The following is a 26817-nucleotide window of genomic DNA, read 5'->3' as shown; positions in this document are numbered from 1 at the left end:
TAGGGAATGGAGTGAGTCTGACTTCACTGAGATTAGCGATCGGCTGTTAGCGACTTACTTGTCATTGAAGGTGCACACCTCGTCGATGAGGCCCGTGCGCTCGCCGCGTGTGGCGTGGGTGACGCACTTCTCTACGACGTTCGAGGCGAATTTGTGCTGCGAGAGCACCAGAACCTTGCCGCGCACGCTGTTGATGAGTATGGACTTGTCCTCCTGCTTGCCGTGCTCTGTATGGACGGGTGAATGGGAGAGTCAAGGTTAGTGGGCTGCCAGGCTCCCAGGCGGACGCTGGGATTCCACCGCGGAAGGATGACTCACCTAGCACGTGCTGTATGACGTAGTTGCCGTACTGGTCCTGGATCAACTGCTCGGTGTTCTCGTGCAGCTCGTCCAGAATGGGCGTGGTCTGCTCGGCTGTGCAGTGCTCGAGGATGCGCTGGATGACGCGACAGCCGTAGGGATGTGTGCTCAGCGAGTAGACCTGCCCCTTGAAAGCGTTGATGATGAACTGCAGGGCCACGGGGTCGACGCACTCGATGCATTTCTGCACCACGTGGTTGCCGTTTTGGTCCTTCACGCACTTCAGCACGTGGCCGTCCAGCTCGTGCACGATCTCCTGCTGCTGCTCGGGCGAGATGCTTTCCAGGGCCTTCTGGATCACGCGGCAGCCGTACATCTGCAATGCCAGCTGCAGCACGTGGCCCTTGACCTGCATGCCCAGGGTGTTCTTCTGCTCGGGCGTGCCGAACTCGAAGAACTTCTGGATGACATAGTTGCCGAACACGTCCGTCATCAGGCTGTAGGCGGCGCCAAGAATCTCGCTGAACACCATCTGTTTCTCGGCGGCCGTGGCCCGCTCCAGCTTCTGCTGGATGAACCGCGATCCGTGCTGGTCCTGCGAGAACTCGACAATGTGGTTCAACAGGTCGCGCAGCTGCAGATTCGGGTAGCGCTGGTTCCGGAAGTCCTCCAGGAGCCGGGACCTACCTGGCTGCGGGGCCCCCCCAGCAGCTCCAGCGGCTCCGGCCGCAGCCGCCGCCACCGCAGCAGCGGCGACCACCTGGCGCGAGTTGGCTGCCGCTGCCGCAGCTGCCGCCGCCGCAGTTCCCGGAATGGCCAAATGGCTCGAGAACAGCGAGCTGTTTGAGCCGAACATGTTGTTGACGGCCGCCTGGGCAGCCGCAGCGGTGGCCGGCAGGCCCACGGCCATCTGTCGTTGCCGCGACTCGGCGCCCGGAGCCCGGTTGCCCAGCAGACAGGACTGGGCCGACGGGGGCGGCGTCAGCGGGGCCCCGATCGGACTGGCCGAGGCGTTGGCCGCCGCAGCAGCGGCTGCTGCTCCCAAGGCCCCGTAGGCCCCGGCGCCCGACATCGCTCCCGGCCACTTGGCGCGGGCAGCGGCGGCGGCAGCCGCCACGGCCGCTGCCTGGGCCACCGTGCTGTTGACCGCGTTGGCGGCCGCCACTCCGCTGCTGGTGTAGTCCATGGCCGAGGGACTAAAGGCGGATGTGGAGCGATCGAAGGAGTCCCGTCGACCCGTCAACGAGTTTGTGTTCAAGGCGAGGCCTGCAAAAGTGACACAGAGAGTGGCGTTTGGTTATTGTCTGCTTGCAATATTCATTGTGTCTCAAAAGAAAGGTAAAACAGAGCTGCACACATCTATTTTAAGAGTACTACGACTATGAAATATGATTATTTGCATGTGGGAAGGAGAGGGGAAGAATGAGCATGGTGGGTGTTGTTTGACGAAGGATCAATGCCTTTGCTGGGCAGCCTTTTGCCAGTCTTTGCCAATGAATGTTCTACTCAAAGGCGAATCGCCTTTCCGTTCAGTTTACGGCCTTAACCAGTTTGATGTTGGGCATAAACCTCTGGCGGAAATGTGCCGCCTTCCTTGTAATTAATCGAGCGGACCGGAAACGGGAGGAGGCAGGAGGGATTTGGAGGAGTGTCTTTACGGCGCCTGTAAAACTTAATTGCCTGCTTCGAGGCGCATCTGCCTTGGCGGCTTGGCTTAGCTTTCGTTGGCCAGTTGGCATTTCAAATGCAGGAACATCTGCGCCCTCTGGCGCTGCCTCTGCCTCTATCTATCTCCTCTCCGAGTCTTTATGTACAGCATTAATGTGGCGCACACACATGCCTCGTGTTCCAGCCCCAGGGGATATGTAAAAGGATGCTGGACAGGACTGGGGCTGGGACTGGGAAACAATAAGTGGATGTGGCAGCGGGGAAGACGGTGGCAACTTGATTGATGCTGTAATCTGTCACTAGCATTTGATTTGCCATCAAGCCGGGGGCGCCGGGGAAGTGACAGCGAGAGATTTACAGCAAAAGAATCTCCTATTGACCCCCCCTGAGCCACCGAGCCGTCTGAGTCCCCCTTGAGCCCCCAGAGCCCCTCGAGCGATGAGTTGGAATTGCGAAACTCTTCGAAAAGCGAAAGTTCTCAGTGCGAGACATGAGGCAGGGCAGAACTTGGAATAACAACTCCACTTTCCAGCCGATTCCAGGACCCCTCAGAGTGGGTTTGCCGCATACATCGGAAGCTGCAACTTGCAACGAGGCGCAACGTTTCAGAAGGCAGCACAATATTAATTGCACAAATTTATATTTGGCGAAGGGGCAAGGCGGGAGGAGGTTCGCAGCCACAAATAGAGGGCGTGGCAGGGCCACGTGGGCACTCCGTTGACACAGAAACTTATCCAGCAACTAATGCAGGGCCAACAGCTGCGGCAAAGCGGAAAAGGGGCTGCCAAAGCCCGGAAGTAAGTGGCTCCCAGGTGGGCGGTTGAATGGGTTGGAATCCCGGCTGGTTGGTTCGGTTCAGAGCGGAGTTGGTTCGAAGGAGAGCACTCTTCTGGCGAGAGTGGCCGAGTAAGTGCAACATGCAGTGGGGCACCTCTGGCCGCGACTGGGGTGCACATTGAATACAAATTATCCGCATTCCCCCTAATAATATGCCACAAGGAGTTCAACGACACTTTCCACATCGGGTATTTCTATAAATAGGCAGATATACGAGCATATAGGGTGTATAAAGATCGGTTTCGGTTACTTTCAGACGCTTAAACACTAATTACATTTCATGGAATGTCCTCGTGGATGGTGGCCTCTAAACTGCTCTTTTTCATAGCCTACTTAGCGGCGCCAAAGTTGACACAAAGTTGCCCGGGCTCATAATAGTTCCTCGCCCTCTCCTCCTTCAGTGACTTGAAATTATAATGCCCCGCGATTTTCTTAGCGCCAAAGACAAAGGCAAAACGCGAGAGAGAGAGAGGGAGAGAGAGGGAGAGGGCGAGTGAGAGTGAGAGTGCGAGTGAAACGTGGAACGTGAAACGTGTGTGCATGTGCATAATGGGCACGTGTGTGCATTTATAATTCATAAAATCATTACATTAAGCCAAGGGCGGGCAGAGTGCCCCGTCTGCTGCGGGCGGGTGTTTGTGGAACGTGTGCATAAGCCACAAAATGTCGCCTGCAATAAACTTGGCGTCTTTTTAATGCCACCCTCATGGCACCCCCGTGCCACTCCTGCCACACACTCGTGTATCCAATGCCTACATACAAACATATGTACATGCTCGTATAATGGTTGCAGTTTCATTTGGCAAAGTGTGTCCCCAACGCGGGGCCTGCTCTCACTACCCCGTCTGCCCCCCCCTATCTACCCATCTCCATCACACTCTCGCTCTCACTTGAGCAAAGGAGGGACAGCGAGTGTCTGTGTGTGTATCTGTGTGTGGGTGGCATGGAAGAGGGGAATGTCCTGCCGCCCCCCACACAAATTGCATGAATAATTCCCTTTTAAATTGTGCAACTACACGCACCAGACCCAGACCCAAACCCAGGCACAGACCAAAAGACAGATCCAACCCCCCTCCCCGCTAGACTGGGGGTGGACCCCTACACCAATGAGTGGAATAGAGCAAATACATAAGCTGAACAGATGCGGAACATACTATTCCAAGAGCCTCCTCCTCCTACTCCTCCTTCTCCTCCTGCTCCTGCTCCTCCTCCTCCTCCTCCTCCTCCTCCTCCTCCTCCTCCTCCTCCTCCTCCTCCTCCTCCTCCTCCTCCTCCTCCTCCTCCTCCTCCTCCTCCTCATCCTCCTCCTCCTCCTACTCCTCCTTCTCCTCCTGCTGCTCCTCCTCCTCCTCCTCCTCCCCCTCCTGCTCCTCCTCCTACTCCTCATCCTCCTCCTCCTCCTCCTCAGCCGCGACATTTCATTGATGCAAATTGTTTGTGTATTTTAGCCCTCCCACAATCGCAACGCCAGTCCCCGGCTCCGGCTCCGGCCCCCGGCATCGTCTGCATTTGAAATGGAATTTAGTCGCTCTAGAGACTCTAGGCTCCATCCTGCTGTCTCGCTCCCTCTGAAGTGGCGCCAAATTAGTTGCAATTTAAATGCACGAATTAAAAACTTTTGCCGCCACCGCCAGCGCCACTCCGGCCTCCTGCCCCCTCTGGCAGGCAGAGTGTTTGCTGTCATTTATTAAGCATCGCATTCGCAGTCGCATTTCACGTTTTTTCCCAGAGAATTTCGGAAAACTTTCCTCTGCCTGCAATTAAAGAAGGATGGCCTCCCCCCGAAGGCCTGCAGCTGCTGCAGCCCGATAAAAGTAAGCAAATTTTAATGGATTTATCAGTTTTGTAAGAGAAATAAAGTTAGGGCGATCAAGATCCAAGATCCAAGCCTAAGCCCGAGCCCAAACCCAAGCCCAAACCCATGTCAATCCCTTCGCCGTTTGCACCACGTTTCGCCACGTTACGCATTTTCCGTGTTTCGGTGCACACGGCAGTGAGACTTTCATTAAGCGTAAGAGCCAGGGTGGCAGGGTGGCAGGGGGGTGGCAGGGAGCCAGCAGCGTGCAACACCTACCGACACCACAGCAAGTGTCGAGCGTGTGCTCGACTTCCTCCGATGCCCCGTCCTTTGGTGCCTCTGTAAGCCAACATAGCAATTGACATTTTACAAAATAAACGAATTCATTTGCACAAAAGGCTGCAGCACAGAGGAGCGGAGGCAAAGCCAGATGCGGATACAGAGAGCGGCTCAATGTGGCAGTGGCAGGATGAACAATGTGCTGCATTGTATGCAAAGTGGTCGGTTTACTGGGTGGCACGGTGGTTGTGCCTTCACTTTCCCTTTCCCTCTGCCTGTGCGGGTGTGCGCCTCGAAGGAGGAGTCCTTCGATCCAATCACATGTTGCCAACATGCGAAAGGTGTACATAATAATTTAGCCGGCAGAGGAGGAGGATGTTGCCTGCTGCCACTCGTACTCCCATTGTTTTCAAGGCAATGCCCCAAAATGGGTTTGGCGGTTGCAAAGCCAAGCCAAGCAGCCGTCTCCCTCCTCAGCCCCTGAGTCTCTGCCAATCCAACGGGTAACGCAACCCTTCAGACCCAGGCCAAGGTGCATTAACGTTTGTAATTGCAGCTTGTCTCTGAGGCAGCAATGGATGCCGCCTCCCACTCTGGTGCACAGCTGCTGCTGCTGTTCTCCTTCAGTCAGCCACTTAAAACAATATAATCTCCATTAAAAAGCCTTTTTGACATTGCACACAGCGAGAGCGAGAGCCAGAGGAGAGAGCAGGGGAGAGGGCATCGATTGCACAACATAATGAGTGGGGGGTTGCCTCCACAGCCTCCTGGTAGTGCGAGTGGAGGCCAAACTGTGGGGGGGCCCAATGTGCTAATTGTAATTGAGATGCGAATGTGCAAGTGGAATTGTCAGTGAATGTGGATGTGGCTGCAGAGGCGGATACGTGGATATGTGGATCAGTGCATCGGGTACACTTCTCGAGAGACCCTTGGCCTAATCACCTGCATCGCAGTTTTCCACTGAGGCACGTCGGAGGAGCTTGGCTTGCATCTAGGAATAGATTCGATTGATTCCCATTTGCATTCGAGGGCCAGGCACAGCTTTAAGCCGCGCTGTCGGGTCTGTCAGGCAAGCAGAGAAGCAATTACGACAGTCCGTTGGACTGAAACACACACAATTGAAATGCGTAATCACTCATACGTCATGTGGAACATTCGACAGACGGTGCTTGGGGGGGAAACTTCATTAAACTGCCATATGAGAAGCCAAAATGAATTAACGATATAATAATGCACGCGCCGCTGTTCCACTGTCCATTAATGGCCCGTTGCGGGAATTTTTGCATGCGGTAAGCACAGGATAGTGGTGGGGGGGACGGGGGGGACGTCCGTCAGTCGGACAGCTTCGAAAACTGTCGGCGGAAAGCGCAATAATTGATTTCGCCCGACCGTTAATGGAGTTAATGGAGCTGTCCACGTCCGATCGGTGCGCTTTAAAGCTGCCCGACTCCTGGCCGTCGATTTAAGGATATGTAACTTCTGACAAAAACCCACGAGGAAAGGAGAGAGGCATGTGGCATGGGGCATGGGCAGGGGGGGCAGACAGTTTGAGCACAAAGTGTAAACTTTCATTGCCTGACTGCTGTTATTAATTATAATTTGAAATTCTATAAATTTACAACAACAATGATAAGCCAACGTCGACATTTTCCTTTCAGCCAGCTGGCCCACCCTCTCCGCCTTCCCCCGAAGGGCTTTTGGAGCTCGACTTCAATGGCAAAATGTTATTTTTGGCCACGCCGCACAAGGAGCAGCAGAAGCGACAGCAGACACACTGGGAAAACAATAGGCACCCACTGTACATCGAGTGCAGAGGGCAGGACCCACAGCCTGGGCTGCCAACTTGCTTGAAATAAGCTCCGAGTCGGCGCTGCCATTCAATTGACGGCAAAAGAATGTATACAGAATGTATAAGGACTATTGCCGTATTTTGTTTGAATATTATCTATCAATCAGCGTCGGGTCCCTCCGCTTGCTTTCCATAATATTTTGAGTGCCATAAGCCTGGAATAACCCAGAATAGAACCTGCCAAAAGCCGGAAACCTGGCAGTGGCACTCGTCGAGACTCGTGCCACACCACACCACGCCATGCCACGCCACCTAGGGAGTGTGTCGTGTCTGTAGCAAACGTTGAAGTTGCAGCTGAATTTGTTGCAGCAATAATAATATTTTGCATTTTGCATTTTGCATTTCGCATTTTGCGTACCTGCATGCGATTTTCCCCTAGTTGTGCCCCAATGGCGCTTCTGTTTTTGATTAGATATATTTTGTAGCCGATTCTCCAGCATTTATCTTTTGGAATTGGAATACTAGCAGTAACAGACACCCCCTGCTGATCCGAGGGGATCTCTGAAATCCCTTGGCATTATAATTACAAGCGACGCCCATTGCCGAATGGGGATTGGTGGATAAACCCAGATTAATGACTATACAGATATACAGGCTATACAGGGTGGTGGAGGAGGGGGAGGGGGAGTAGGATGTTGATGATATGCAACACTTTACACTAATTACAATGGGGGTATTACTTGGGGATGGGAGGGGGTTGGGGTGGTGGGCAATGGTGGGATTGACGACTTACCTCCGACACTGGAACCATTCTGCTGCGAGTAGAGATTCTGTTGGGCTGTCTGCGGCTGCGGCTGGTACAGTTGTGGGCCCTGCGGCGGCGGGGGTCCGGCTCGGGCGGCGCCCGGCGGCACCAGCACGGGGGCGGGGCTAACCAGTCGCATGGGCGTGCCGGTGCGGGGTCCTCCCATCAAAAGCGAGCCGGTGTGATCGAGGAAGGCCGGTATGACCTGGACGATATTTTACAGAGATTTCGTTGTGGTTGGTTTCATTTTGTACAGGGTTAGAATCGTTTATGCAATGCGATTGGTTCTTTGGTTTGCAGATGAGTATTCGAAAAGAAGGAGAACATAACGGGCCCACTGTACAAGAGACCCACCATCTGTGGCAGGCGGCAGGTGCACGCAATTTACATGACTTCAAATTTACACGACTTAAGCCCTGGGCCTTGTACAGCGCCCCAATCGGTATTGATTGTACAATGTGCTGATGTGTGTTTGTATGTACGTGTGTGGGGTGTGTGTGGGGTGTATATACAAGGCGCTGAGGGGAGTGACTCACCTGATACGGCTGGTTATCGGCTCCCTGCTGCGAGGGCGTCAGGGGGCGGCGCGGCTGGGTGCCCTGCTGTGGTATCAGATTCCCGGGGTACATGCCCCACGGCGCCACGCCGTAGTACTGCGGCATCTGGGCGGCGGCTATCATGCCCATGTAGGGGGCGGCCTCCTGGCCCGGATTGATGACGTACGGGGCCGCCTGTTGCGCGGCATAGGCCGCGTTCTGTTGCGCCTGCTGGGCGGCCAGAAACTGTTGGGAGGCCGCGGCCATCTGCATCTGCTGCTGCTGCTGCTGCTGCGACTGCTGCAGCGTCCCGTTGGGGGCGCCGGGCGGGGCACCGACTGCACTGGCGGCGGATGTGGCGGCTGCGGCCGCGGCTGCGGCGGCGGCTGCATTGGAGGCAACTGCCGCAAGGCCTGGATTCTGCGACCGGAACAATTGCTGTTGGAAGAAAAGCGGAAAGGCAGAGTTGCGGATTAGTTATCGGGCAATCGAGTAGTCGAGAGGCGGCTGTAGGCTGTTAGTTTCCAAGCTCACATCTGCACTGAACGGCACCAAATAGAAAGAGTCCTCGCAGCCAAATTGCATTTCCTTCTGATTAACGAACATAATCATTCTGGAACTACCTAGTTTTCGGCTTTGATTACTTATTGAACAGCTGTTCAGTTTAGCAAATTTCGCAAACGTATTTTCAACTGTCAAGGACTGTCAAGGACTGTCAAGACGAGGCGAGTCTTGACAGTTCTAAATCGGGGGACATATTCCTAAAAGCCTAAGTGACCGAACGAAGCCAATACCCCACAGAAACACACATCTATCGCGCTGCGATAACAATCGATATTTGAGCAAATTATCGATTGGTTCCCATCGCTATGCCACACACTTGTCGCACGTATAACTTTTGCCCATCTCCAAGAGCCGATGGAGAGCCCGTCCCTGCCCATCTCATCGTCTCAGTTTTAATCCGGTGTGCCCTCTGATGCATGTAAAGCATCTGGCATCGTTTTTCAGAGGGCTCCGGCACATTCGTCTTGGCTTACGTGAATCTGTCGCGTAATAGGGCGCAACAGTGCCCGTGCCCGAGCCCGTGCTATACATCATGCGAGTATCAAGTATCCGCATCCGCATCCGCAGGGATTCTACGAGTAGCATACGCATTTGTAATATCTTGTGTTGTTCTAGCACACACGTGGAAACATGATAAAGTGTTTTCAATTGGAAAATTAAATCAAATCCAATCAAATCAACATGCGATACTCCCTCACACATGGGGGCACGGGCAGGAGCGGTATCCAAAAGGAAAGAAAACAACAAGGAGAAAGGACGAACGCATGACTGAGTGTTCTGGCTCCATCCGATCCGATGCTGCCCCATGTTTCCCCTCCCCCCCCCATCGGCCTCTGTTTGTGCCCTGTCTGCTGCAGTGTTGCCATATCATTGCCAGGGGCGACAGCTACTCAGGCGATGCAAAAAAGACGCAAAAATAAGGAAAAAGGCAACAAACGGAATGGAAAAACTGGCAAAATTGTAGACTCGGACTCGCACAGTCTTTAAGGTTATAGGAACTATAGGAATCGCAGCAAAGGGTACGGTTGAAGGACGATCTGTGGAGTGGAGTACTACTTTTAGAGGCCCGCTTAGCCAGTCCTGGTGCCTGGCAGCTTCCACTGCTCGAACAGGCTCCTGCGGGGAACGTACTCCCTCGATGGGGCCTCGTGTTCACGGGGCGAATGGAAATTGAAACGGCAACTTGGCCAACATTAAGGGGTAGCCGGGTAGGAGCCAAACACAGTGGCAAGGAAATCAATGTGAATTATTGATGAATGGTGCAGAGAGCAGAGAAGCCAGAAGCCAGAAGCCAAAAGGCAGAGCGAAAGCCAAATAAAAACGAAACGTGCCAGAAAAAGATTACAAAGTAAAATAATAATAACACGCAAAACTTCTGGAAAACAAAGGAATAGGAACTCGACACCGAACCCCGAAGTGCAGATGGTGGTAGGGGGCAGGGGGTTGGGGGTTGGTTGGGATTTCTGCTGTGCCGAAGGGCTGTAATGGGTATGTGGCGAAGGCGATAAAAGCCAAACATCATGGCCTGCATACTTTCGGGCGCGTGATGCGTGAGAGCAGCACTCAGGACTCGCTACTCGGGACTCGCTACTCGGGCTGAGGCGCGCTGCCTCGTGTCGTCCTGCCTGCGCCGCCATGAAATAATAATCAGAAGCCGAATAAGCGTTGAAATCAGAGCCGGGCAGAGCTCGAGCCCCCGGTTGCCATGGTGTACCACTTCTCCCCCCCCTCCCCACCCCCGCCACTCCCCTTTTTGATTATAAACGAAATTGAAAACAAAGGGAAATGGTATGTCTATGTGTGTGTGTGTGTGTGTGTGTGTGTGTGTGTGTGTGTGAGGGGGCTAAAGAGAGAGCGAGAACATTATGTAATTTCACGCCGTAAAGTATGCAATGCTTTGATTTATTTTTGACGAGTGCCGAAAGTGCTGTCTGCCGCACAACATCGCGCCAGCATCCCCTTTGAGAGAACAGATCCAGCCATTCCCCAATCCCCAAGTTCCCGACTTCTGGCAGCTGGGAAAACAGCTGTTGTTGAGTGATGGCCCCCGCACTCGCTAGTTCGCACTCGCTAGCTCGCACTCGCTAGATCGCACTCGCTAGCTCGCACTCGCTAGTTCGCAATCGCTAGTTCGCACTCGCTAGTTAGCACTCGTTCCTTTTGAGCTGTCTGTGATCTATGCAAATGGCAGGAAAGACAGGAATTATCAAGACCCTGAAATGAATGGAGACCGCAAATAGCGGATACTCGAAGTTCAGGGGCAACAAGTGAAAGGATAACAGGATAACTCGTGTTCCCGGAACACATTGGAAAATGCTGGCCAAGTTCCCGTCTCGTAGGGCACATTTCTGGCACATTTTTCCCGTTTTCTTTCTTTGCTTTCCTTTTATAATTTTCGGTGGCGTTTCGACCCCTCCGCCCTGGCATTTTTATTTCATTTCATTTGCACATTACAGAACTCCACTGCGAGTTGGCCAGCGAAGGGCAGGGGGCACGGGGGCACGGGTGCACGGGGTGGGGGCGCGTGCTTAATAAGCTCCCTGGTGTACAATTTTCAGCGCTCGACTCGTAATGGAAATTATAGCTGATGTCATACACAGGGGACTCTGCCCCGGCCTTTTCTCTGACTCAGGACTCTTTGCCAGTCCTGCACTCCACTCCACTCCAGTGGGCTCTCCTGTTTCTGTTCTGTTCTGTGACGCCCTTGGAGTGAAAGTGAGCCAGCCAACTATAGGAATACTTCCCCAAACCATCTCCAGCCCAACCCCCCAACTTGTTGCAAGTGGGTCGCAAGGGTAGCAGGGGGGAGGAGAAGGGGCAAAGTTGCCGCTTTTAATGTTGCTTTGTGCCTTTTTGCCTGAGTGGATTAGTTAGTTGGAGGCAGGCAGCAGCAGGTGGGGCACACTCGCTAGTTGATTTATAATTATGGCCGGCAGCAGCACCATCACGAGCAGTGCCACTGGCTGTGGCAGTAGGACCTCCCCGCCCACCTTGTCTCGAAGTTTCAAGTGGCACATACACAAAGTTGCTCGGCTTGATTTGCTGCAATTGGTGTGTGTTTGCCTTTTTTGGGTCTCCTTCTTTTCCTCTTTATGTTTTCTGTTTTCTGCTTTCCACCATTTCCACCGCCTTCGAGGCTGCCGATTGACATAGTTTCTGTTTCCGTTTCTGTTTCGGTTACTGGAGGACTTTTCTGTTCTTTCGTCAAGTGTGGATATTGTTCAGGTCGGAGAATGAATGCTTCAAGTGATTCGAATTAGTTTTCCCATTTTCCCCCAATATTTGCTCTTGTTGCTAGTGCAGGCCAGGCCTTTGTTTGCTCTTCCTTTGGTTCCATAGAAGTGCTCCACTTAATTACAAATATTTGATACTTTTCCAGATACATTCGGAGCTTTCATTCCCTTAAATATTCCATTTGTATTGAAGATAACATTGAAAATGGATTTGTTGTTCCAAAAACTATTCTGCAGGAGGTTGAACGGGCTTAACCTATTTTAGGAGCTTTTGTGGCATTGCCAAAAGTTGAACTAAGTTCATCGAAGCGTTCCTTGGAATCTTGAAAATCCATATCGAAAATCGTTGCAAATCATGACACGGTTTATATTTTTCGTTTATCGTTAAATGATAGAAAACGCGACCGCACAAGAAAAAGCTGGAAGCATGATTTGACCAAAATATGCAAGACTTTTGCAAGGAAGTGTCGATTTTGACCAGGTCATACTACAAACACCCAAGGCTATGGCTATAAAAGACAGGCCCCTACGCAGATGTCGGAAATTGTGTGGTTTGAACAGTTTCTTGGGCGTGACTCGTATTTGTAGAATTAATTTTGTTGTTTAATGTTATCCTATTCAGACTGTTCAGGGCGATAGCATTGTCGTCATTGCGTCACAGAGTGCGCTTCGGTTCCAACTCGATCGCGCACGCTCGGGGGCGCTCGGACGATCCACACACGCCTTACTCTCACGACCCACACAAACCATCCCCTTACGATCCACCCATGCCTTGCTCTCTCGACCCACACAAGCCACCGTCTCACGATCCACACAAGACACTCCCTCTCGATCCACACATGCCTTCCTCCCACGACCTACACAAGCCACCTTCTCACGATCCACACCTTCCATCCTCTCACGATCCACACGGCGGTCACCTACAATACACACAGACGATTCCGAGGTGGGTTACGCGCCTACTTATGCATATTCCACGTATACGATTTATTAAATTTATAAAAATGATTGAAATTCATTAGAAAAATCACTGCAAGCGTTTTTGGTCGAGCCCGATGCCCCCTAAAACTCAGCATAAAGGTGTACAAGGGGAGCCATGATCTTCTAAGGTGCTTCAATTGATGTGGATTTTGGTAGAAATAAACATTTGCAAGCAATCTACTATATGTGTTTGGAAAACATGCAAAAATATCTACTTTTTGGGGGGAAATACGTGTTAAAATGCTTATAGAATTTCGAAATCGAAAAAAATCGACACAGGCTTTTCCTTGGATGCCAATAGCCATAGCAATGGCATAGAACACCCTTTGGGCATTCAGGGAAAGTTAATTTTTATTCGGGAATAGTAGTAGTGACAAAATTCGTCGAGTGTGAATCAAAATCGTATTGGCCAGAAATGGAGGAGGAAGCCAAGAAGGTGAAGGACGCCGCAGGCGTCTGCTGCTGCAACTGCAGGCAGAAGCTGAATCCCCGCCAGCTGTTCGAGGACAACCTGGAGGACATCGCCAAGAGCCTGGCGCAGATAATGCTGATCTGCGGCATCCACGCCACGAAGTGCGGCCAGGCGAGGTCCATCATCAAGCGGGCCTTCGTGTACTACGAGAAGATGAGGACCCAGTGCAGCCCGAGTGCGGCGCCGGGGTCGCGTCTCAATCGGAGCGACATGCTGCAGGCGCTGCGCATCAAGTGCCAGATGGAGCGCGTGGAGGCCATGCTGTCGTACTCGATCGTCAAGCGGGCGTTCAAGGCGTTCTTCCACGGGAAGCCGCCGGCGTCGATCAGCAATCCCTTCGGGGATGCCATGGCCATTCACAACCAGCAGCGGGCATGGATGCATGCCGCCTACAAGACCTCCAAGATCTTCGAAATCTACCAGCCGGCCTTCTTCTGGGCGCACAAGTTCTACGAGCGGGAGATCGGCGCGGTCTACGAGGCGCTCTACAGCCGCATGAGTGCCCGCTGCAACCCGATGCAGGTGCCGCTGTGCACCTGTCGTGGCTGCTCCAAGCAGGTGGTGCCCGGCGACCCAAGGCCCCCCGACAGACGGGTGCTCAGGAAGCTCGCCCTCAAGGACGATTGCGATCTGCCCAAGGCCTGTATTCTGTGCGGCCTGCAGCTGCCCAGCCGAACGGTGCAGCTGCCACGTCCCGTGCGCAACGCAGAGGTGAATCTGCCGCGCTGCGACAAGTGCAACAGCCCGTTCTTGATCTGTGAGTGCAACATCGACCAGCTGACGGGCGAGGAGTACGGGGAATGCGGCCAGGACTCGTACAAGGTGAAGTGGTACCGCCTGGAGGATGAGCAGCCGCAGCCGAAGCCCAAGCCCAAGTCCCAGCGACCGCCGTGTGCAGGAGACACGCTTCCAGAGGACGAGGACGGAGACGAGGACAGCAGCACGGCAGCAGCGTCCACCGAGGATTGGGAGAACCATCACTGCCCCGTGGACTGCAGGCACAACAGCTGCAGTGGCTCCTCGGATGTGTGCCCCGGCGACGTTGGATCCTCGAACGTCTGCGATGGCGGGGCCTCGAGTGAGGGTTCCACCAGCGAAAGCTGCACGGATCCCGGCGACAGTATGGTGGACAAGCTGGAGGATTATCTCAACAAACTGTGGGCCGAAGAGGTGGCCGAGAAGAAGAACCCGCAGACGTATGTGGCCAGGACCGTTCCCGAGCCAAGAGAACCCTGCAAGCGCTGCAGGGGTTGAGGATCGATGCAATCCACCCACTCCACTCCACTCTGTGTTTCTTCCTTTTGTCTGAGATTTCGGAAATACAAGAAGTTCGAGTAATCGACTAGAGATCCGCAGTAGCCATTAGTGTCTCTGGAATGGCGACGACCACTTAGCCACTCTCAAGTAGCCATCCGCACTTCTTCTAGGTGCACCGCCCACCCCACCCCTCTCTCGCTGGCAGGAGGCCACTCCTCGTGAGCTGCGCTTTAATTAAATATCAATTACGCAGTCGGACCCTCCCCAGTCCGCCCCCGAGCTCAGCTGAAAAGCAATCAATTAAGTGTTCTTCCCAAGGAAGTGTCCATTTCCATATTCCCGATTCCAGAGAAAGGGTGGGCGGGAGGAGTGCACTGCAAATATTTGTAGTCTATTCCGAGGCGCAATAAAAACAGAACGCCAATCGACTATGAATGATGGAGCGGAGCCGGCGCTCCCCTTTCGAATGGACGGACAGCCAGTGACAGTTGCCCCTGGCACATGGCAAATAAGCAGTTCGTTGTGCCTCCCCCCCCTGCTCATCCTCCTCCTGCCCCTCCTCCATCCGCTCCTGGGGTGGGGTGCACAAACGACTTGTAAACAAAATTAATGCCACAAACAAACATTAGAGCACTTTTGGAACGTTCTCGCTGTGTGGCTCATTAGGCAGGGTGTTCGGTTACCCCTGCCAGTGGCCTCTGGGCGGGTGGGTGTGGTCAACACCACACACATTCATTCCGTTGTGGAAAAGCCAACAAGTAGTCCGAAGACCACCGAAGAGTCGCAGTCGCAGTCGCAGGTTGGGGCCAGTGCTCGCTGACCATTAAACCGAATTACTTAATGGCCGCACGCGTGTGGGCCTGCTTTTAGGCCCAGGACACACCCACACACACATAGTGGACAGGCAAGACTTTCTTGAATTCGAGTTTCGGCTTTCTTTTCCTCCTTCGCTGCTGCGTGATTGCTGTTTGTATATTGCTTTTTAATTTTCCTCGTTACTCGCAATTTCCAGCTGAAACGTGAGCCTCAAAAGGCGCCCAACCAAAGAGAGAGAGAGAGAAAGGAAGAAGGATAAGAATAGAGGTGGCCTACTAAAACCCGCCTTAAGGTTGGGCCCCGGACTTATATTGTTGTTTCCATTTTGGGGCCCCAACTTTGCCATCACATATTTCATAAGTTGGTGAAACTTCAGTCCCCCCCCAGAATTCTTGCCAGGAATTCGATAGTTGTTTCCCTTTCCGCTTCGTGCCTTTGCTCGATTCCTCCAATAAATGAAATGCACTCAAGGATATCAGAGCCCACATCGGGATGTGAAGAGTTCGGCAATCGATGACAAACAAGCGGCGGACTAGTTAGTCGCTCAGTTAATCGGAGAACTAAGTAGTAAATGTGTAATTGTGTCTGGCAGGGTACTCTCTCCTCCGCGGAATAATAGTTCATTTGCGCTCATTACCAGCGGCAATAAACCAAATGGAAGCTCTTTCTCTCCTCTCTTCTGCTCGGATTTACAATGTACGGGAGGGCCTTTAAGAGGGCCAGAAACGACCGACCAGCCAGCTCCAAAATGCGCTCCATTTCCTTTGCAGTGTTATTTTATTTTATTAATGAAATTACGCAATTTCCCTTTTACGTTACGTTGTGTTGCGTTGCGTTGCGTTACGTTTGGTCTGGTCTGGTTTTTGTTTGCTTTATTTAACGAATGACGCAGCTCCCTGCGAATGGGGAGAGTGCAGGGAGTGGAGAGAATGGAGAACTCTGTGCGAGTGTTAAGTAAATGTGACCTTAATTCGCGGAGCGGTAAATGCTATGTTGATATATGGGGCTGGGAGGCTGCAACGGGCGGGGGGTAGGGGGGAGGGGGGCTGCCACACACAACATTTGCATGGAGAGGACATTTAAAGTAAAATATGGCCAAATGCCGCAGGACAAATGTTCGATAAGCGGGCGCTTGGGTTCAAAGGACGCTGCAAATTACCGCAAAAGGAAGCCTCTCCACAAAGGCTGTTTTCCCGTTTCCCCGTTTCCCCGTTTCCCTGTTTCCCCCGTTTCCTGTTCCAACAAATTGAACATAAAAATGTTTGAGGAAAATGAAGCCATAAATGCGCAATCACGGAATTACACAAAAAGTACGGCAAAAGGGACGTGGGGGCACGGGCACGGGCAGGGGTGGGTTTCCCAGCCAAAGTGTTTATTTATGCAGTTTTTATTTCAGAGCGAAGTTCGTTCTAGCCGAACATTGCGCATACGCAACGTTGTGTGCCCCACGAAGGTAGAACAAACTTCAGCAGCAGCCGCCCTGCCTTCGCTGCCTTGCCTGCCCGTCAGGTTTAATTGCCTTGCAAATTGCAAAGGAAGTAAAACCACGCAGATCCCTTTGAATTTCATAACAAATTGCTGTAAATTGAAGTGAGCCACCCCCTCGCTCCTCGCCCAGCCCTGCCCCAGCTCCAGCCCCTGCCCCAGCCCCAGCCCCAGCCCCAGCCCCAGCCCCGAGTCTAGGCATTGTCTTGGCCGGGAAAAGTTTGACTGCTCGGCTCGCATCGCCGGAAAACCGCCGCCCATTAAAACTATTTGCCGTAACAAACAAGTCGTCCGGCAGCTCAGGCTCTGGAAAAAAGGGAAGAACGTGGAGGGCGAAGAACATTTTTGTGTGTGGCAAAGATTCTTGCGGGGCCCAGTGGCCCGGGTGGCAAGTGTGGGGCTGTGCAACACCAAACTTTGATTGTCTGACAAGCTTTGTTGCATACTTTCGGGGCGAACGAAACTATTTGCCGAACTATTAGAAAGTCAATTAGGGCTTTTTTCTGGCACTTTTCTTTTATTTTTTGTTCCCTTTTTTCACACTTTCCAGAGCTGATTGCGGCTGTGGGCCGTTTTAAAGGGTTTTCCAGCTTCAAGCTGCAAGAGTTGATTGAATTAAGTCTGTGCTTCGGACAGGATGCACGTAATTTCAATTAAAATCTGTTTCTGTATCTGCTGGAATCGCAGGACACCTGCGGAGACAACAGCTCGCACACTTTTCACTGGTTTTTCAGGGCCGATTGTCCCCGTTTGACAATTGCTTTCTGATGTCCCGGCAAATTGCGCTGACAGCATTTCAACCGAAAAATAGAGATCGTTCCGACCATTCACCAGCCCCGCCCCGCCCCGCCCCGCCACGTGTCCGTGTCTGGCATTGGAAGGACTTGCGATGGGGGAAGGGGGGGATGGCATGTGCCGGGAAATGACAGACACAGATTGGGACAGAGATACGTGGATAAATATTATTCGAGTTTGAGTTTAATAATTGAGTTTCAATTAATTATGGCTATAGATGCGTATTTCGGCGGACGAGAAATCGATTTTGTTCTCCATTATCTAGTCATACGAGTGTTACTGGAAATACAGACACAGCCTGGCATAAAACTGAAGCAGAATGAAGCAAAAGCAATGTTTATTCCCTAGCATTTTCCCTGGCAGACTTTTGTGGCTTTTGTGGAGTGCATTTTGTTTGCATGGGGCGGATCTGGTCGTAATAATCCAACGTATTATTACGTCGTGATAAGAAATGCAGGTGGATTCCAATATGACTAGGTTATTCGTGTTGTATGTGGAATCCCAGCTAAAACTAGCTTACGATCCACGCAACGGTGAGCGCCATGTGGATCCTAAGAGCGCACAGAAGCGAGAGAGCGAGAGCGAGGCGGATGTTAACAGAGCGAGGCAAATGTTAACAGAGCGAGGCAAATGTTAACAGTGCGAGGCGGATGTTAACAGAGCGCGGTACCCAGCAGCGATAACAGGCTGTTAGCTTGGGCTGCTAACAGCGCGGTTGTCCTGTTACAGCTGTTACCCTGTTTTTTGCGCTGCTTGGATCTGGCATTCGCTTCATTCAATGAATGATTCATTTGCTCACTTCCCGAGTACGTGAGCGTGTGTTTCCTTGGCCATTAATTGACAGGAATATCGACGTCACTGCCGACGCCCCCATAGCAGCCACAATAGCCCTCCTCCAGTGGCTCCAGGAACTCCAGTGTGCTTCTGCCACAGTTTTGCCACATTTTTCGGTTATGAGTGCTACGTGCCCAGCGTCTCGAATTCGATTTCATGCTCGACTTGCTTTTCAAATTAACTGAAAATCATTAATTGCTAAGCAAACCCAGAGAGTGGACGGATACTCGGGGATACCCAGTCCAGTCTCGACCCGGACCCCGACCCCCTCCCCTCCGCCAGTTCCCGGGATACCCGTCCGTTCTCCTCGGCTCCTCCGCAGGCTGCTAATTGCCAGTAAATTAGTTTCTATTTGCAAATTAAATAACCCAAACCAAACCGAACCGAACCAAGTGTCCAAGCTGTCAAGCTCTTTGACTGACAGACTGACGGACAGCCTGACGGACGGACAGACGGACGGACGGACTGGGCGACTACGGGACTGAGGGACGGTTCGACACGGCCAGCGAACTGCAGCGTTTTCAAATTCAATTTCCATTTCAGTGTAAAGTTTTCTCCCTCCTGATGGAAATCTGCTTAAGGTCCTGGACGAGGACGAGGACGCTGGCGCGTGTAGAGCATTCGTCGGTCGCCGGCCGGGGTGGGGTGGGGGTGTAGAAGGTGGGGGCCGCGTGTGCTGTGCAGAGTCAACAAAAAGCGGACGGAAAAAAGCGCAAGTAACCAGACACGCCCCCCCTTGCCGCCTCCTTCCGTGGCTGCTCCTGGGAGAAAATCGATAGCCTGATTTTCCACGGTGAAAGCAAACAAAAGACAAACACACATAGAGCCACGGAAGGCACGGAAGGAGGCCGAGGCGAAGGCGAAGGTGGAGCAGCTTCGTCCCTCCCTGTCCCCGCCTCTGCCTGCACTCGCATCGCCACATGCCTCCTGCGCCACACAATACATTTTTAATGGGTGCCCTGCTGCTCTCTAGGATTCCTTCTGCGTCTAGGACATAATGAGTAGGCGCCGCACTGCCTGGCAGCTCCCCCTCGTCTCGCCCACCTGCAGCCACACGCCTCTTGAATGCCATTTTGTGGGCACATTCAGAGAGGCATACGACGACCATGAGATAAATGCATGAGAAGGAGAGCAGAGCTAAATGAAATTAAGCCTCCACCCCCCCTACGAGCACACTGTTCCTCCCCACCTGCCTCTCTCTCTCTCTCTCTGTCTCTGTCTCTATGGGGAAGCATTCTAAGCTTAGGCGTAAAATGCCATTAGGTAAAAGTTGAAATGGCATTCCTATGAGAGGGGAATGCCTACTACACATCAAAGTCTTGCCCACTAATCTCTACTACTGATTTCGGGTCGAGCGAGTGATCAGGGGTTGTCGCACCATCAAGGCGAGTGTGCAGGGGCTTCCTATATTATCTATTGATGCCTCCCCGTCTGCTCCAGGTGTCTGCTTATACATGAACGAGCGCCTAATGAATCATGGGATATTTACCGCGCCCCAATTCGCCCCACAGTCCACCACTTCTCGCCCCTCTCCCGTACGTTTCTCTTTACTGCACTCGTAAAAACCAAAAATTGAACGCATTTCGATATTTATCGATTTGCTGTCACGTTATCTGGCCAACATTTTGGGGCTTTACTAACCAAACAAACCCTCAACGCGAGGAGTACCGACAAAAACTACCTTCTGCCGCTTCTGGGGGCGGGGAGGGGGCGGAACTATTAATGCCGCGAACGTATCAAAATGCTTCAAACATAAATCAACACAAAAGTTCTCATAAAACCCCCACACACGGATAGTGTCAATCAAATGGGAAATACGGCCAGGCCTGCCCAGCCCGTACTCTTTCGCTAAGCCCCATCCCTCCCTCCGCACCACCCAACAATCTTCCAAGTGCGAGGAAATATTTAAAAACAATTTAAGCAGTTAATTTGCTTTTCTCTTCTTTTTTCGGGGGTAGAAAGTTTTCCCTTTTTTATCGAGAAAAGCAGGTGAAAATGTCAACGACAATTGCCATCGCCGCCAGGTGGCACTGGTGCGGGTGAGAAGGCAACAATAACAACAACAACAGGCCGAACAGGCGAAACAGCAACAACATTTGCATAAATTTCAAGCAACGTTTGGCGGCAAAAGTTTGCCCCGAAAGTGATTTACATGAGCAGAGGCAGTGGCGGAGGCAGTGGCAGAGGGGGAGGGAGAGCTAGAGGGGTTGGGGATGGGGCCACCCCCCCGTACTCTATGCTTCCTTAAGTTCAGTTTAACTTTTGCTATAAACTTTTGTCACGCCTCCACATCAGGGCCTGCCCCTGCCCCCAGCCCCTGCCACGCCACGGGGAGTTCTTAGCGCCTCCGTTAGCGGGTCCGGGGGGTTGCTTTTTCTTCTCTTTTTTTTGTACGAGTACGGGGGAATTTCAGCTTTTTCCTGGTTTTTGTATTTTTATTAACCACATTAGTTGATTTTTGTCACGCGAAAAGTTTCCCCCGCTGAAATGTGATTTATGGAAATTTCCTTCACACTTATGTCCCTTCTCCCTCCCTCTACCTCCCTCCCTCCCTCACTGTATTTGCGTGAATATTTTAAGAATATATTTATTTAGCGGCAGGACTACAACTACTGTCTGTGCGAGTACCTATAACGATTCTCCCCCGAATTTCAGCTTGGGGTTTCCTGCATTTAGTTATTGTGATTTGCGTTGATTTTGTGGGTGTCCAGGGGGGTGCCCAGGGGGGTGCCGACGGGGTGGTGCAGAGCGGTTGGGGTGGGTGTTTGCGTGGACTTGATTTAATGACCCCAGCAGTTTTATTATTTATTTATTTTGTTGGAATTTAGTCAACAATTTGTTTGATTTGATTGCTTGGGCAATGAGGCGGAGAAAACGAGCCAAGCAGAGGGGAAAACACACAGAAAATACAACAGATGAGAATACCTATGCGATCTCTGAACAGAGATTATGGATCTTTAGACCCAATTCAAGGGTAGAACACGCTTCGCTTCGATCTGCTGTTTCCATTCTGTGGAGTTGGGTTCTTTACAAAACGATTATATGCGGCCAGGCCAGACACCAATAAACTTGAGGGACTTTCCTGCCTTAACCACTTCCAAGTTCAGCACTGGACTCGACCAGACCCTTCCCGCCACTGCCCCTTCCACGTGCAGCACCACATAACCACGCTGTAAATGCCCAGTGAATGTCATAAACTTTGATTTCCTTTTACGGCCACGACTAATCCAAAATGGCTGCCCCCCCAGAAACGGGAGTTTTTGGATGAAATTTTTATGAGACCGCAACACGCACGAAACTAACGGGAACACGAAATAGAAAACAAAACACACTAAAAACAGAACCTAAATCGGACCACGACTACAATTTAATTTGTAAAAAATCTATACAAATACTGTGTGCACACACTTTGTACGCTCACTGTGCACACACAGTGCATATAAAAAATATACATACTCGCACATGGACGAGTATTGTGCCACATGCGAGTGGTACAGCACACAATCCATTTCTGTTATGGCTCGTCTCGTTGGGAACTTGAAAAATGTTTCAAAATGTTGCATGTCGTGTCGAGCACAACTATTTTTTAGTGTTTATTTTTACTTTCACATTAAATGCCATGCACTGGCACTGGGACTGGGACTGGCCTACCCGCACTGCCGACGGCCCTAACTGGGGAAACCCTGGCATCGATGGCATCGCTGGCAGCCCTGGCAACCCTGGCAGCCCTGCCACAAGGCCTAACAGATTGTAACTGGATTTTTATGGATCTGCGGAATTTTGTTTCGCCGTTTTTTTTTCGTCTGTCTGTGAGTCCAGCAGAAGCTGCTGCAAAGCTTGTTACATTTTTCATTTATCAACCCGGACCCGGACCCGTACCCGTACCCGTACGCGGATCCGCACCCGCACCCATACGAAAGCTGTAAAATGATTTTCGATTCCTTTTTTGTTGCCTCTGTTGAATGGTGAGTGCAACTCAGTACTTACAACATTTTGTGGCATAGTGTCAAGGGGGATTGGATGGCCGGAACTTACCTAAAAAGAGAGCGAAACGAAGGATTAAATGGGGATTGATAGAAGCTATGAATGCATATTTTATCGACTAAATATCGAATGAAACAAAGAACAAAACAAATACGAAAATGTGTGTAAAATCTTCAACCATTAAATTCGAGTATATACTCGATAGGTGCTCTTAAATTATTTCCATCCCAAAACCAATAGAATTTAGAGAGCGAGAGGGAGGTAGGCGGGGGCCTTTGCCCTTTACCATCGCATGATAGTTCCCGTTCCAGTTAAAATCACTTAATTACAAATAATACTTGAACTCGGTCCAATTGATTCATCGTTCATGTCATCGCACCCTTCCATCGCCCGTCGCCCCTCGCCCACTCGCTTTTCGCTCTCCCGATAATCATATGCAAATTATGATGCGCTTAATTTGGGATCACAGCTCCCTAGATAATTGCCAAAGTTTAAACTTTAATTAAAATTGAAAATTGTGTTGCCGTATCTGAATATCTCTCTGTGTTGTGGGGGCAGGTCCGGGTCCGGGTCCGGGTCCGGGTCTGGTCTGGCCCTGGCCTGGAGGCAAAACAGCTGCGATAACTTGTGGAATGGCTTTGTCGAGCCATCCCCCGGAATTGTTTTTGGATTTGTACAAATGTTTTGTCACTGTGCTAAATGCAAACTTCAATTAGTTTGCCCGTGCCCAGCCCTGCCCTGCCCTGCCCTGCCACTCCTCTCTACCCTCTGGCCCTCATGGAGCTTACAACCAAAGCCACGAGAGTCAGAGTCGAGCATATTTCAGGCCGAAAACGTTTGGCATATTGACAGGCGCATAATTAACACTATTATCAGCGTATGCCTATAGATAGGCGAAAGGGAGAGGGCCGGGGCGGGGAGCTTTGCAGGTTCTGGAATTTCCACAGATTGTTGTTGCCAAAATATATTTTGCCGGCCATTAAACTATTGCCACAGCTCTGGAGCCGTGGACAAGCTGCTGACCAGCGTAGACAAACATAAGTTTTGATTACCCCCTCCACCCACCCACCACCCCCCTCTCCGCTGTTCCACAGCCCAGGAACCATATTTTCTGATTGCACATCGGCCTGTCTAATCCTTGGCCAAAGTGTGCAGAACCAGCGTTTATTGGTCGACCATCAGCAGTCCGCTTCCTGCTTTCGAATGAAAGTTGCCGCCACACACGAGCAGGCACTGCTCTTAAAACGTGTTAAAAAACAGCTCAGAAAGTTACAGCTGCCAAAAGTTAATTAAACTTATTATTTCTTGGTGCCGTGGTGCCGTGTTGGCGTGCTTCGATTTCTCATGTTTCACGCTTCATAGCCACGAAAATAGTGCGTACAAACGCGAAAAACAAAAGCCAGCCAATTGTAAAATTGTTAAATAGTTAAATTATTAAATAGTTAGTAGGAAACCGAACAAATGGGACTGCAAATCGTCATCGTTGCTGCCACAGTTTGCCATGGTCTGCTACCGATTGGCGCAACGTTGAATGCGGCATAACAATGGCCAAAGATTAAAGAAGGAAAGGAGGAAATTGTGGAGGCTTTGGAAACGCAATCAACAAGCAATAAAGCCACTAACACCATTCGAGGCGGGGAAAATTGAACTTTGTGTCAGCCATCGCTCATGTATCTCCATTTTGGGGTCATAAATGCAACAAAATATATGCACAAAATTCATGTTTTTGCCATTTAATATTCGGCCAATTGGATGCACTTAAGCGGTACATTATTTATGCGACGATTCAGAACAAAAATATATTCACACGACACGTTTGCGGACCGATAAGATGCCGTATCTGTGAGGTCGATAATTTTGTCGCTTATCACGGATGTGGGTGTAGTTTTGAAATGGAGACTTGCCGGGCCTGGTTTTGTCGAGTTTATTAACAGATGGCGGCGACGGCCACGCCCTAAACCTAAACCCACGCTGCATGCCCCTGTGGCGAGGGGCAAGCGAGTGCATGCCACATTTAATTTCAAACAGATTGTTGTTGCGGTTTTGTTTGTAAATACAATCGAATTACGTTTACATTTACATTAGGGCGTTCTTTTTGGGGAAGCGTGTGTTTTTGTGTGCGAAATGCATATTAAATATTTAATTAGTTGCCCTGCAAATTGATTGCATTAGTCGTCCGCGAGGCTTCGCTGTTCGATGCGGCATAAATTGGTTTTGTCGTTAATGAACTTTGTAAACTTTTTAGTCGCATAAACTCTGGGGCATAGTTCACGTGGGCAGAGGGGCACGTGGGGCACGTGGGCACGCGTGGGTGTGGCAAATGCCAGATGATGCAAAAATATTCTCGAATTTATTCTGCGGTGGACACTTTTGTATGCGTGAGCGGATTGGCCATAAATTTCCTTTCATATGCAAGTGCTGGAATCGGCATCTCTATATTTCTCTAGAGACATTTTGAGACTGAGAAAGTTCAAGAGCAGCCGACTGTATTGGAGGAAAATCTTTCAGCAACTTGATGAGAATTTATTAGCCTTGGTATGCATTTATTTTCCATTCAAAGACTTTCTTCTTAGTTTCCCATATTTTGTGTTTTTTTTAAAGAATATTTACTAATTTATATATAATAAATATAAATATAAATATAATAATTTATATGCAATAAATATTCTGTATTATTAAAGGGTCCTTCAAGTGAATCAATGCAATTAGCGTTAAGGCTTTCACAGGAACCTAAAGACCAAAAAATCTGTTAGAGCTAGCATCCTTAAATACTAAGAGGCAGGATGTGGCAGAGGACGGGGACCGGGACCTGGGACCTGGGACCAGTGGCAGGCAGAGTGGTAAAAGCATCAGAGACAGAAGAAGAGCCACATAATGCCACTTAATTAGCGAACACGGACACAGAAATACGGACTACCACAAAGGCAAACACATGCTTAATGCACATTAAGAGAGAGAGAGAGAGAGAGAGAGAGATGGAGAGAGAGGGAGAGGGAGCTGGGGCCAACGAAATTTGCCGCAAATCAAGAGCAACGAAAAAGTCAAGAAAAATTAAAAACTGGCACACATTCCAGAGAGAGAGGGAGACAAAGAGGGAGAAGAGGGGCAGCGGCAGCGGAAGCGGAAGGAGATGGCAAATGTGGGTCAACTACTGCGTTACCCATTGTTCATACACACACACACATACACACACAGGCACACACACACACACAAGCAAAGCTCGGCTTTAATGTCATTTGCATTTTTTCTATAGCCCAACAAAATGGGCAGCTGCTTTTGTCTGCAGCCAAGTGTGTGTGTGCACTGTATAGGTGTACTCTACGAGTGTGTGTGTGTGTGTGTGTGAGTGCAGAATTTATTCTTTCCTTTTACTTGATTTAATTGTGCATAAATATTTTCCCATTGCCATAGCTTCTGCATGCAAATTAGGCAGAGAGCAGAGCAGAGCAAGAGCACAGAAAAACTACAACTGACTTTAATGTCATGCAGGAGTCGCATTAGTGTGTGTGTGTGTGTGCGTGTGTGTGTGGCTTGGTAATGTCAAAGACAATCACAATTGTATTTTTAGTCGAGATTTGCAGTCTTAGAGGGATAAGCCGAGTTCAGGACGGGGCTTTGGCCTGTGCTAATGGCACGTCAGCGGAGCTACTCGTAGAGCCACCAGGATACAGCACACTCGCACATTTCACCACCAGGAGGAACGAATTTACGAGTCTATAAACCATCAGCCATTACATTTTCATGAGTCAGTTCTTTTTACACAACTTTTGGTCATTAAAATCCAGTTCTTAAATTTCAAACGTCCTATGGGACAACTAGCATCTGAGCTTTGCCATTGAAACATGGCTGGGATACTCTCGTATTCGAAGAAGCGGCAGAGAGCAGAATTCCTGCCAAGATAGGAGATTCGAGGACAGACAGAGGGAGGGCTTCCTCCCTGACCGCGAACCGTTGCTTTCGCGGCTCCGCCTGAGTCGGTCCCAGAATTCAAAAAGGTGCAGAAAAGACGTACTATTCGATCTGGTACTTTTACAGCTACAAATAGACAGCCTTTGAAGATCCGTCCATGCCAATGCGCCAAGATGAGGCATATTTTCCCCGAGTCTGGGACCGACTGCGCCTCGCCAAAGACTAGGTATTTGTTGTGGGATTCTGGGACGGCCTCAGCTGCTCAAGGCAGCCAACAGGAGGAATGGGGTTTGTTCCTTCTGAATGAATAGAATAGAAACAGCAGACTATTTGGCTAGGATAACGATGCCCCTTAGAAGGCGGAACCCCCTTGGTATATCAAAGCAACGATCGGTGGATCCGACCATGTATTTTTACTTTAGAAAAGTACAAACTCCGAGTGCAATTAGTGCTATAAAACAATCCAATTAAGAGG

At 50.7% G+C, this 26817-nt stretch overlaps 2 protein-coding genes across 3 annotated transcripts in view; one reads left to right on the top strand and one right to left on the bottom strand.

Annotated features, from left to right (window-relative positions):
• Positions 1 to 26817, bottom strand: part of LOC6592084 (maternal protein pumilio) — a 97428-nt gene that overhangs the window by 2058 nt on the left and 68553 nt on the right. For both annotated transcript variants that reach the window (XM_026984559.1, XM_026984560.1), the window contains 4 exons: positions 8013 to 8450; positions 7465 to 7681; positions 319 to 1566; positions 59 to 227 (listed from right to left, as the gene is read on the bottom strand). In XM_026984559.1, coding sequence (XP_026840360.1) covers positions 59 to 227; positions 319 to 1566; positions 7465 to 7681; positions 8013 to 8450 — 2072 coding nt within the window. The remainder of the gene's footprint in view (positions 1 to 58; positions 228 to 318; positions 1567 to 7464; positions 7682 to 8012; positions 8451 to 26817) is intronic.
• On the top strand, positions 13206 to 14516 carry LOC6592078. Its single transcript, XM_026995395.1, has one exon. It carries the CDS (start codon positions 13206 to 13208, stop codon positions 14514 to 14516), a length of 1311 nt encoding a protein of 436 aa, XP_026851196.1.

This window comes from Drosophila persimilis, unplaced genomic scaffold (assembly GCF_003286085.1).
Source record: "Drosophila persimilis strain 14011-0111.01,24,50 unplaced genomic scaffold, DperRS2 tig00000000-arrow-pilon, whole genome shotgun sequence".
NCBI lineage: Eukaryota > Metazoa > Arthropoda > Insecta > Diptera > Drosophilidae > Drosophila > Drosophila persimilis.
The sequence above is the reverse complement of the archived record's forward strand: the minus strand, read 5'-3'. Positions and strand labels throughout refer to the sequence as shown.